The sequence below is a fragment of the Cottoperca gobio genome, chromosome 13, assembly GCF_900634415.1.
Source record: "Cottoperca gobio chromosome 13, fCotGob3.1, whole genome shotgun sequence".
Classification (NCBI taxonomy): domain Eukaryota; kingdom Metazoa; phylum Chordata; class Actinopteri; order Perciformes; family Bovichtidae; genus Cottoperca; species Cottoperca gobio.
In genome coordinates, this window is record NC_041367.1 from 9,693,764 (window position 1) to 9,705,785 (window position 12,022).

The 12,022-nt window shown below is 40.1% G+C and overlaps 1 protein-coding gene across 3 annotated transcripts in view; it reads left to right on the top strand.

The window, feature by feature from the left end:
* The first annotated feature begins 1,031 nt into the window (after nucleotides 1-1,031).
* Nucleotides 1,032-12,022, top strand: part of LOC115017538 (lissencephaly-1 homolog) — a 37,995-nt gene continuing 27,004 nt past the window's right edge. Inside the window, exons 1-2 of one of the 3 annotated variants that reach the window (XM_029446071.1) lie at nucleotides 1,032-1,223; nucleotides 8,522-8,835. In XM_029446071.1, the coding sequence (XP_029301931.1) occupies nucleotides 8,804-8,835 (32 nt within the window). In that variant the 5' untranslated portion in view covers nucleotides 1,032-1,223; nucleotides 8,522-8,803. Of the gene's footprint in view, nucleotides 1,224-1,260; nucleotides 1,283-1,347; nucleotides 1,371-8,521; nucleotides 8,836-12,022 lie in introns of those variants that run through there. The other 2 variants (XM_029446073.1, XM_029446072.1) reach the window with 2 other exon arrangements.

Consider the following 12,022-nt stretch of genomic DNA (forward strand, 5'->3'; position numbering starts at 1 on the left):
GAGGATTTGTTTGGAGTTTAATGACTCATAAAAGGGGCCATCGGTGGAACAAGTATGGAGATATTTTAAGTAAAAGTAGTAATACCACTGTGTAAAGATACTCCATTCAAAATGCATCAAATATTTTACTTAAGTAGAAGTGCAAAGGTATGAAAAGTACTTTTTAGGCTGCATTGCTGTATGAGCAGCATTTTATTGTTTTTTTACTGGCTGAGACTGAGCTATTTTTAACTTTATATTATGACCTGTCCGGTTGTTAAATATAACATTTTATAGGCTTTTTTATATGTAAATGATACATTTTTGCAGAGTGGCTATAGCTGTAAGACAAATGTAGTGTACTAAAAAGTACAATGTTTACTGAAATGTGGTGTGTAAGTACTGTAAAATACAAATACCTCAAAAGTGCTGTACTAGTTAATGTTTCTAGGGCTGCAACTAAAGATCATTTTCATTATCAATTAATTTGCCTATTATTTTCTAAATTACAGTAATTAAATAATTGTTTGGTCAAAAAATGTCAGAATATAGTAAAAAATGTCCACATTTTATCAAAGTTCAAGGGAATGTCTTTAAATATGTGTCTCAATCATTTGTCTCAGTCACAAAATCCAAATATATTTAATTGAAAGGCTGAAAACAGGATTTTATGCCATTTTTGCCATAAAAAATGACTTAAATGATGAATCAATTATCAAAATAGTTGAAAATATTTATGTTTCTGTTGATTAATCAACTAGTCTTTGCAGCTCTAGTTCCCAATTACTTTCACCACTGCAATCTGCATTCAGCATAGTGTACATTTTCAGTGTAAAATGCAAACCTTTTTTTTTGCATGTACAAACATAGATCCAATGATGGCAAGTCTCTGAATCAGTCATATAACGTTTTTAATTATTCCTATTTAAAGTCATTTCTGCATTTCTAAATGTAGCGATGCTGAGAAGTCATGTAAGAGTTAAAAGTCCAATTTGTTTTGTTTTTTTCTGCTACCAAGGGCGTGCGCGCTCCCGTCAAACTGTGAACGCGAGCTTCGTGCGCGCTCCCGTCTGAAGGCGAATGCGGTAGCCTACGAAAAAACAAGCAAGCAGCGCCGGAGAGACAAGACGGGCACAGTTTACCTCCACATCACAAGATCATATTTTGGAGCGGAAATTTCACGCCCTGTCGGGTCGTGTTATCGTTGAAGACAGCTGAGGATATTCATAGGCAGGAACAATAGGGTGAGTTCAATTAGTTTTCAATGTTGAAGCCGGTCAGGGTCGAAGGAATCTGGCGTTAGGTGGGGAAAATGACGATGTGGCTGTAATTTTTGCACCTCCTTTTTATGTCTCAAAATGGCGGATAGGCCGCTTGGACTGGAGCAGCAGGTACCTTGTCAGCGGAGTTTATCCTTGTGTCCAGATAAATAAACAACCTTGTTCACTTACTATAATTCAAGTCGGACAACGTTAGCTGTTGTGTAAGTTAATCGTAGCCAGCTGAGCATGCATAATATGAGCCTGTCGTTTCCGTTACAGTGAATGTACTAGCTAACTTTCTGACTGCTAACTTAGCTAACGTTAACTTTAGCTAACATTAGCTAACGATAACCGGGCATAGATAACATTAAGTCACCGGCTGGCACCGTCGTCATGTCGACCAAAATCGTTAGCGATCACAGTTGGGGAAACATGTCAGTGTGTGAGATATGGCAGGACCATTGTAAATTACAGCTGCATTTGGCGTCCACCCCAAGTTAGTAATAATCAGTAATTAGCATAGTTTGGAGCAGCCTTAGTGCAGCCTGTCAAAAAAACCATGACAACTAAATAAAATGTAGGTCACACGACGGTACCGCTGGCATCTAACGTTGAGCATTTTATTGCTATCATCGTGGGTGGATATGTTGTTGCAATCGCTGCAGCTTCACACCACTGCTGTATACAATGATACTCGTCATCTGGTTTGCTTTGTATATGTGTTGTGTAGATATAATTATAAATTAACATCAGATGCTGAGGTCTCCTAACATGACATGCTCCGGAGTATGTTCGCGCTGCTGTTTGTCCTTGTCATACTGGTGGATGCTTAGCTGAAGCTCCCGTCATCTCAGCGACTTCATGCGGTTTGTTGGCACAGTGTTAGAAAATAAGGGTGGAGCACATTGCGATGAGATGAGTTTGTATGTGTTGCGTCTACACAGTATTAAAGTGTCTGCCTTGTTTTCAGTTTGCACGTTTTTGTCTCTCATTGTGTGGATGTATGATTGAATGATTCGGGTCAGCCATTTGTGCGCAGATACACTGAGATGAATGCAAATCATCGTTGTGGTGGCTCACACGGCTGTGCAGTGAATCCAACCAGCGAGCTCCTCGTAATTGTGTGTAACGGATACAATTAAAGCATTGGTTTGAGCAAGGATCCTTGGGTGATTTGTTTTCCCAGCCACGCCTGTCAGGACTGCCTTGCAGCTGAGCTGATCAACTGGAAATATGGGATATTGATGACATTGTTGTAAACTGTTCAACTTCCAAAACAAACGTTGACTGTGTGCTCTCCTCTCAGTTTGAGCATTTGTGTTTTTTAGTCTAAGGCTGACTTGAACTGATAAACATAACCATCATTGAAGAGGAATGCAATCCTTTTTTAAGCTTGTAGTTATTTGTACAGTTATAATCGTAACAGTTGTTGTTGATTTTGCTAATAAATACAATTATAAAATTGATTGTACTGGAGTAGCACTGAAGCTTTATTCTTTAAATCACTGATGAGGAATATCCCACCAACTGGGTTGAGTCAAGTTGAATATTTATTCCTGTTGGTTTATGTATTCATCAACCTAATAAGTGTATTCTATATTTAACCCTGGTTTATTATTTAGCTAGACATAGACTATTCGCACAATTGTAATTAAGGTAGTCCTATTTCTGACTGACTAATCAACATTTATGAATTGTTTTTCTGTGAACTAAATAAGTTGTCTTTTTTTAAATGTAAATATACAATTTGAATGCCCTATATAATGTTTTGAGTTGTACAACATTTCAAGTGTCAGAAACGCCAGATGTTCAGACTAGCCATGATGTGGAAATGGCTCAAAGTTCAAACTACAGCGTACAGTACTTGAAACGGACTCATACTGTGTATGACTAGATCTGTTTTTGACAACTTGGAAAAATGAGCTAATATGAGAACAGTAGCTCTCTTTCTTTAAAAAGCATGCCTAATTTCTTTTACAGCTGACTTGAAAGCCTGCTTAGTCTGTCTCGAGCTTTATCAAATGTTGATTTGAATAAGTGCATCCCTTCAGCGAGTCTCTATTCAGTGTCTTTAGCAATGGAAACACAGCAACACCAATTGTACAAACTTCAGCCATTGCAAGAGCTGCTTTGCTGGCACCTATTGCCAGTTCAACTACAGGAGAGTAAAGTGAAGGACAGCCAAAGATCATGTAGGACGTTCCTCTTTAATGTCATTGGGATAGTGACGACTGAAGTGTTGCCTGAAAGCAGCAGAATATACAGTTTTGCCAAGGGGGCCCTTTTTATTTTGTGTCAACAGACAATGATGAGCATGAGGGACGGTTTATTTTTGTGATTGTGGAAGGCTGAAGGGCAGACTCTCCTTCTCTGCCCTGACAGAAGCTCAGAGGTTTCCCTTCCAGACAGGCTGCCCACCAGCTGACTGGTCATCACTGATCTGCTGCCATCAGCAACTGCCTGTCAACCTACTTATGACTGCTTTGATTGTTCGGAAACGTCTCTAAATGTTGGCATGAAACTAACACCACTGTCAACAAGCCTGAGAGGCTTTTGAATATTATTTTAACCAACCAGTAATATCGGTTGACAAAGTAGCCTGGAGAATTGAAAGGTTTGATCTGAACATGCTTCATACTTGGCAACAATAACTGACAGACTCGGCATACACCTCCAGTCTAAATTTAGAGCTGTAATGATTTAAACCAGTAACTTGTTGGCATTAAGTGAGAACACTGGAGAGATTGAACAAGCAACTTATGGCTGCCAAGTGGAACTTGGCTTGTACTGTATAATTAACTCAATGAATGAAGGAGGCTAACTATTCTTACTAGAGGGCATGCGGTTGATATTTAGTTCCCGTGAACTAACTGCCTGCTTCTTTTGTCTCTGTGTGGATGTGGGCTTTGATCTGCGAGGCCTCTTGCATTAGGTAACACAACCGATAGGATGATGGCCTGATAATTTGATTGGCAACATACACATGTCAGTATGAGAGATGGGTACTGTTTCCATCTGTTGGCTATAGTGTTTGAAAATGTCTGGAGGAACAGCCATGCGTGTAAATACAGAATTAATTCCTACAATTCAATTTCAATTCAATGGCTTCATTGGCATGAAAGTTAAAAAAAATAATTTGCCAAATCATCAAGGTACAGGTTGATCACATATGTTACCTAAATCTGCTGATTTGTTGTTTTAATAAACCCTGCTTGTAATAGCCACTGAAAGAAGATGTCACTAGATGTGTTATTTAATCAGGTTAGCTGATTGTTATCAACCCACATAACTGACACGGGCACCTTGCGGGTCGTAACTACTGCAGATTGAAAGCTGAGCCAGATGTTCACTCAGTTAGTGATAAAGCTCTTGGGATGATTTATGTCTGAGTGCTTTTACCAAGAACAACCATTCACAGAAACTGGAGATGATTTACAGAAAATTCAGCCGGTCAGCCCCGTTGGCTGGTTTAAGAATCTGAACAATTGAAGATGATCAGTCCTCTACACAGCACAGGCTAATGTCAGAGCTGCATCACATTACCTACTTTATTGCTTGGCATAATCATGTATCCATGTTTATCCAGCTGATACAGCAAAGTGATGCACTTTGGGCATGTAAATTACAGTGTGTAACTGTTTCCTGATAGGGACATGTTATGCCACAAAATTATCTCAATCAGAATTTGAATAGAGTTGGTGCTACTTCTAAAACCAGTTAATGTCTTTGTCTCCCGTAAGACAAAATTGATTGGAAAAAGGGAATTAACATCCTCTGCAATAAGATTCAGTTTTATATATTTAAAACCTATTCCAAAAATCTTGACAGTAAAATATAAATGCCAGAATAATACATCTGAAGCACCTACTGCACGACAACAGTCATTTTCCTTGCTCTATTTCAAGATGTGTCAATCACTGCACTTTTGTCTCCCAGCTGTGTTGACCTGCGTTTGTTTGCTATTTGTGCTCAACATGCAGAGAACATAAACAGAGTCTTGCATCTTTTAGTGATGTTGCCTTTTTTTGCATTGTTATTTAACCTGGTCAGTAGTGCGCTTTGTAAATGGCAGTCATGGAGGGTAATGTAACATTCCCAGTAGACAGATGATATGACGGTGAAGTCATCAACAGAAAATGAAGACGCTCCAGATTCCAGCTGTTTAAGATGCTTTGCTTTTGAAAGAGCACAATGACATAATGACAGCAGAACGCTGTGAATAAGATGTGAGGTCATAACCGTCAGAATTTGCCAGCATTGCTGTGGTGTTATGTTTAGTGATGAGCTGCTGAGATACACTATCAGTTAGACTTTACTTTAGACTCTGACTGGTGTTTTTATTCCCCCCCCATGCACGTCATTCCTCAGGGGCGTTTTCCTTTGTGCAGACATGTAAGTGTTGCTTTATCATAAATGTTGTAAACATCCCTCGTCTGTCATACTACTAGGCAGTTTAAGAGATGCAAAGTTATAGTATTGTACTGCTCTCTGATATGTTTCAGTTTGACCAGATCCCTAATTTGTTTAACTTCAGTACATTGAGTTTTTATGAGAATTAGTTTTGTGCGGTTTTAGTATTTAACAGCCTTTCTTGAACATCCTCTTTGAAAGATTTTGCCGACACAATACTCTGTTTCTAAAATGGTTTTCCTTTCACTTGGTTTGCTTTGAGTGTTTTGACTGAAATCTTATGTTTGGTGGTCCAATTCATGAGCTTGACTATGTAAAAACAGACTGCACAGTTATACAACGGGTGTGGTTCATTACAGTTTTGACATTTGTTGCATTCTTATACTGACTGAGGATGTTTTCCATTATTCATGAAATATGGCATTTTAACTACAGATAAGCTGATAGTACTCTTCAGGAAATTAAACGTCATCTCTCAAAGCTGTCTGCGCCATTATTGTAAGGGCCCCTTTATTGTACAGTTCCTGCTGCTACACAAAGACAAGAGAATCAATGGGAGGAAGACACATAACCATTATAAACCGGCAGTGGGCAGATTTATAGACACACAACTGCTGGAGCCCATTACAACGAGACACAACCGCATTTTATGCTGAGCCAATTAGCCTGATTATGTGATTGTGCAAACATTTTGCTCAAAACTGAAGCCTCAAATGAGATATGAAGAGAGGGGAGTCTGACACATTAATGGATACTCACAGCAATGACAGCTGCCAGCAGCACAGAGGGAAGTATCAATATATAGTAGATGACCTCATTTCAAACACTACAGCAGTTTTACAGGTTGATGTGGAAGGCGCATGCCTTTCATGGCTGTTTTCGTGTGTGGAGATTTAGAACGGGCCATTTTTAGCTTCAGTGTCATCGTCTTATTGTGTTGTTGTACTGCTGTGACGCTGAAGCATGGCACAGTAGTTGGGCAGCTGCCAGAAACCCCCTGCACACTGTAATCCACACACAGTCAAAGGTAAGCAGATATTTGGACTGCTGTCCCATTAGGTGTGGTGACATCAGGGTCCAGAGGTTAGCCGTCAGCTACGTTAGGTTGCTTTCTACAATGTCAAAGTGACAAATATGCAAATAAATAAGCAAACCCCACAGTTTTACCTTTACATTTTTTTTATATATATATATTACAGCAGAATGAACTCCATCTTACATCTACAGGCATCAAGTTTTTATGTACGTAGTAGTTCCATAAGCTTCTGTGCTCTCTTTCTGCAAACAAAAGCAGGAGTGAAAAGGATGCATTTTCCCTTGTGGTAATGTCACTCCTGCATCATCAGCTCAAATGAGGAATGTGTGAATGTTCCTTCATTGCAGCTTCCTGCAGTGTTATTAGTCCTCATGCTTACTCCAGAGGCATCACTGTTTCCTTCGCTGCTCCTTTCACATGCAGCAAATCTCATGCCTCAATGCATTGTCTCCTGGACATGTGTATGGACATGTGTGCCAGGATGTAGTTTTGTCAGTTGCAGGTCTCTAGGACGTAACTTGGCTTTGTTGTTACCTTTTTTGTTTACTGGTCTGGCAGAGATTTTTGGCTGATCCCAGTAGACTAAGAGGCTTATTGTAGCTCCCAGTTAGTATTCTAGTGGGAACCTCCTTTGGTAAAGTGCTTTTCAAGACTACGATGCAGTGTAATAAACTTCATCCAATTATTTTTAGCTGCATTGCAGTTTGTCGACATTTATAGTTCCTCACATCGATACTCTACTCACTAAATAAATTTTCACACTAATAAATGATTTGCTGACTGTTGTAGTGATTTCATCGGGCCATCTGTCCCGCCAGCCAGCTCTTGAGGAGTTATCGCAATGAGGTGATAGGGTCAGGGAATTTGACAAGAGCATAGCCGTTACTCGAGCCTGCTCGACTGTCCTGTTTTTCTTTCTTGTTGGCAACCAGTGACGAGAAGTACGTTGCTCGGAGAATGTGGGTCAGCGCTTGTGTTTTCACAGATAAAGGCATTTGCTGCAAGAGCAGACCAGAGCTATCGGGCCAGACTGGGGACTTGACACTAGAGATGTGACTATTTTGGTATCTCACGATTCAGTTTTGATTCTTGGGGTCACGATTCGATTCAAAGTCTACTCTCGATTCAGCACACAGGTGCTAGTTTCGGGACATCTTCCAGTCTTCTGAGCTTTTAAAGGTGGTGTGACAAATTGTGGCATGAAAGAAGAATAGGGTGTGTATACGATTATGGACTTTTTATATTTGGAAAAGTTATATCAACTGATTGCAATGTAAACACACAAAGGCAAACCTAAGACAAAAGGTAACATTTATTAATGCTAAACTTTCACTTTTTAGTTCAGTTTGCAGAATACAAATTTGTTTCTGTCCGCTCACCCGGAGAAGAGGTTAATTTACATCCAGGGCCTGCAACCTTTCTGTTGAACATAAGATAGTAGACTTAGTGTAAAATAACATGACGTCGTGGGTTGGTGTGACTCAATCTATTTTCTTCCAGCACCCCTACATCATGTACAGATCATTAAGTGGAGCTGAAAAGCAAGAGAAGGAATGGTTTATGGATAGGATGTGGTTTTTATGGAATGTCTGATGGATGGGCTTTGCTATGGGAGTCTCACTCTCTTTCTGGTAGAAAATAACAGGGGTTATATTTTGTGCTTCTGTTATTTTGTCCATTGTTGACCAATCCTTCAGCCATTTTATCTGCGTATAAACTGGTGCAGACATTGATGCAGTACTCCTGACCTATAAACATTTTCATCTCCACCCTCTCTTCATGTTATCTGTCATGCATACCTAATGCTGACTTTCTCTCTCTCTCCCCTCTCCAGATGCAGTGTAGACTTGGCTGGTGACTGGTCTGCAGGCTCTCCACTTCTCTTGTCCCTGGAGTCAGCCAGTTGGGGGGCAGATTCCTGCGTTCCCCCTTCTCTCAGTCTGAGTCTTTGTCTGGACAAAACCGACTGCCCGCCATTGGAGTACGCAGCTCATCCTTGCCCGTGTTGCTTGGATCAGCACAGCTCATCTCCTGACTGAGGAGAGCGCAGCAGCTGCACAAGATTCACCTTCTACCAACTGATCCCTCCCGGCCCTGCCCACACTGCCCCGTCACCATGGTGCTGTCACAGCGGCAACGAGATGAACTGTAAGTCGCTAACACACCTGAGAAACGAAGCTGTCAGATTGTATTAATGTTTGGATTTATACACTGTGGTTACAATGTTTTACATCTGTTGCATCATGTGATGAGACGTGATTCATTTCACTTTCATACTAGATTCACTTTCATGTACTCGCACATACACAGCTGCCCAGTACAACCTCATTCTTCTGATGTTGCTGTGCTTTAAAGGAATGAACATGTGCTTTTCTCAAAGCCTCTTTTGAAGGTGTTTTTAAGAGGGAAGACCAATATTCATTTCAGGTGTGCAGCGAAGAATTATTTTTGTTATCAATAATCTGCTTATTATTTGCCTTTATTAATCAAATAATCATTAGGTCTATAAAATGTTAGGGAAGATTAGAAATTGGCCCAAATGAATTTACTAAAAACTAAAATTTCTTATTTTGTCCGGCCAACTTTCCAAAATCCAAACTCTTTGAATCTATTTAATTAGTTGCCAATTTATTTTCTGTTACTAATCGCTGCGACACTTATTATTTAGAATGGTTATTTTTGCATTTATTGTATGTTTCTTCATAAACCAGACATGATGGTATGACTGTCGGAGTGTCTGCTATAGCAGCAGTTAATTTTATGTAAGAAAATAAAATTATGAGTTTAAGCAATTTAAAGTTCTACCAAATGCCAACAATTCAGGCTTCAATTATACTGCCCCTTAATCAGAGATAAAAACCTCAACTGCAGTCAAGAGTAGTGTTTTCTTTTTAGCATTGAGAGAGTCTACACTGGAGAGATGAGGGAAGAGAAGTGCGGATCTGAATCAGATGTTTCTTGAAGCTGCCCAGAGACATGATTGCTAGTTACAGTTTGACAGAGCTCAATGAATGCTTTAATGTGGGACTGTGCCGAATAAATATTTTGTATACCTGTGCCCAAGCAAAAGGAAACTCTACTCGAAAACCACTAATACTTTGTCAATCATTTTGAAAGCCAAAAATAGCACCTCCTGTTTTTAATTGTTAATTTCATTGCTTCCAGGCAAGGATGTGTATTGATTACTAGAATCAGTTTAAAGAAAGGAAGTTTTGTTGTTTTTTTCAATTTGTACCCCTCAGGAAGAATCAATGAGTGGTTGAAGGTTTCTGAGCTCCCCTGGGGTTTTTCAGCACAAACGTATTGATCCTCCACCTACACTACCTACCCCTAAAATGTTTAGTATTTACGATTTGCCCTATGTGACCTTTTAGGAGAAGCTTTTAATGCCACCTTTGCCCTTAAATACACGCAGGAGAAAACGGGGATCCAAGATGTTGTTCAAGCTTTATACATTTGCTCTTTGCACACTGCTCTGAGTGATTCTACAGGGAAACCACATGCCCAAACTGTCTGAAATGTACCTACAAATTGTCTGTTATAGGCACTGAAGTGGCATACAGACGACAAAGAAATATCTGCACATGTGCTGTGTGGTATATATTGAGCAAGTGGGAAAAGTGAGAGAGACTGTGATAATGAGGGGAACTGTAATTTGGCTCTGCTGAGTCTGTGGGCTTTGTAATTAACCCCTGAGGCGGAGGATAAAAAGTAAAGGCAGCACGTTGTGAGATACAAGGTCATGAGAAGGAGATGAGATGATCTTGCTGAGCTTAAGTCCTTAATAATTCCCTTCCACTTAAAAACTATGTTAAAACGGCATATCTTAAAAAGGATGTGATGGAAATATTTGACTTGAAATGAGACAACAACCCCGTTTGTCAGTTTTACCCCCGTCTTGCACTGTCATTGAGAAATGCATCAGCATTCACGTGACAAGGCTCTTAACATTCCTCACTATGTTTCAGTGTGTTTAGAACAGCACTGTGGGAGGGGTCTGTTGGTATGGAGAGAGCTATTGGAATGCTAATCTTTCATGCTACTTGCTATTCAGAGGAAGCTACCAGGGACCCCCCACTTTACCCCTCTTTTCTCCTCTGTTTCACAAGTCTCTGGCCCCATAGATTACAGGAAACTAGTGTGGGACCATCACACCACTTGAGTCACATTCAAGAATCTGTTGCATTCTTCCCACTGGAGATATCGCTTGGCTCAGTTGGTGCTCTCATTGAGTTTGTTGGCTAAAAGTGCCCCCAAAAGATCTTATTTCCTAACTGGCAGCCTCATTCTGGGAAGCCAGCTTGAAACCCCCAGTGGCTGATTTGAATATAGCAGAGGGGGTAATGGGAACAGAGATCAGTTGACTGTCTACTGTAGACACTCATTTTTCATTGGGCCCCCTTCTTCCTTTGTCATAGCCTTGTTTACCATCAGGCAGCAAACAAATAGATTGTGTTCCCATTGCATTGAGGCCTCTTCTTCCACGTTTTAAGCTGCAACTGTCAGAAGCAATCAAATACTGCAGTACAACTGTCAAATCGGCACTAACTTTACTATGTTTGCCATCAGAAAAATATGTTTTTGGCATTGATCGTTAAAAAACCTTTTTAGGTGAACATCATATATGGAAATAAAATGGTAAAAGAGGATGGGGATTCATCCTTCCTTGTTGTTTTCGTCTTTCCAGTAGACCATGACCTGCTCTTTGACATCAGCCAGAAAGACAGCATAGCAGTTGTATCACCAATATGGAACAACATATTTTAAAAAGAGAAATAATTATTTCCCCCTAAATTGGTTCTGTTTTGTCAGCACCACAGTCAGATGTTGTGATTGCGCAGCAGCCTCACAACGACTCTATTTTTATGGGCATAGCCAATGAACAGCGCGTTTGTGTTTCTTACTTAGGTCAGGGGACTCGTCCCCGCTGGCGTGTAATAAAAATAGATGCAGAACACAAACTATCTGCTCTCCTGAAAGACCTGGAGGCATCCGTGTGCAGATGGGCCTTTGCTTTTGAACTCTTTGCTTTGCAAAGAAAATCCCCACAGCCTTTTCCATGTTACAAGATGGTTCATGTGATCTGTCCTTTTTTTCTTCCTCCCCTGGCTATGAATGTGGTGACATAACAGATTAAATGTCAAGACCTCTGCTATTCAAAAAACATAAAGGTGACTTAAACAATGAAAGACTGTAGTATAGTAGAGTACAGTCAAAGCCTTGGCATGTGGCTTATTTGTAGCTAATGGTTGAATTAGTTTTCTATTGTTTCTGTATGTTGCCCTTTTGTTTGGCTTATTTGAAGCTAATGTACTTGCAAGATTCGTGCTGTTCG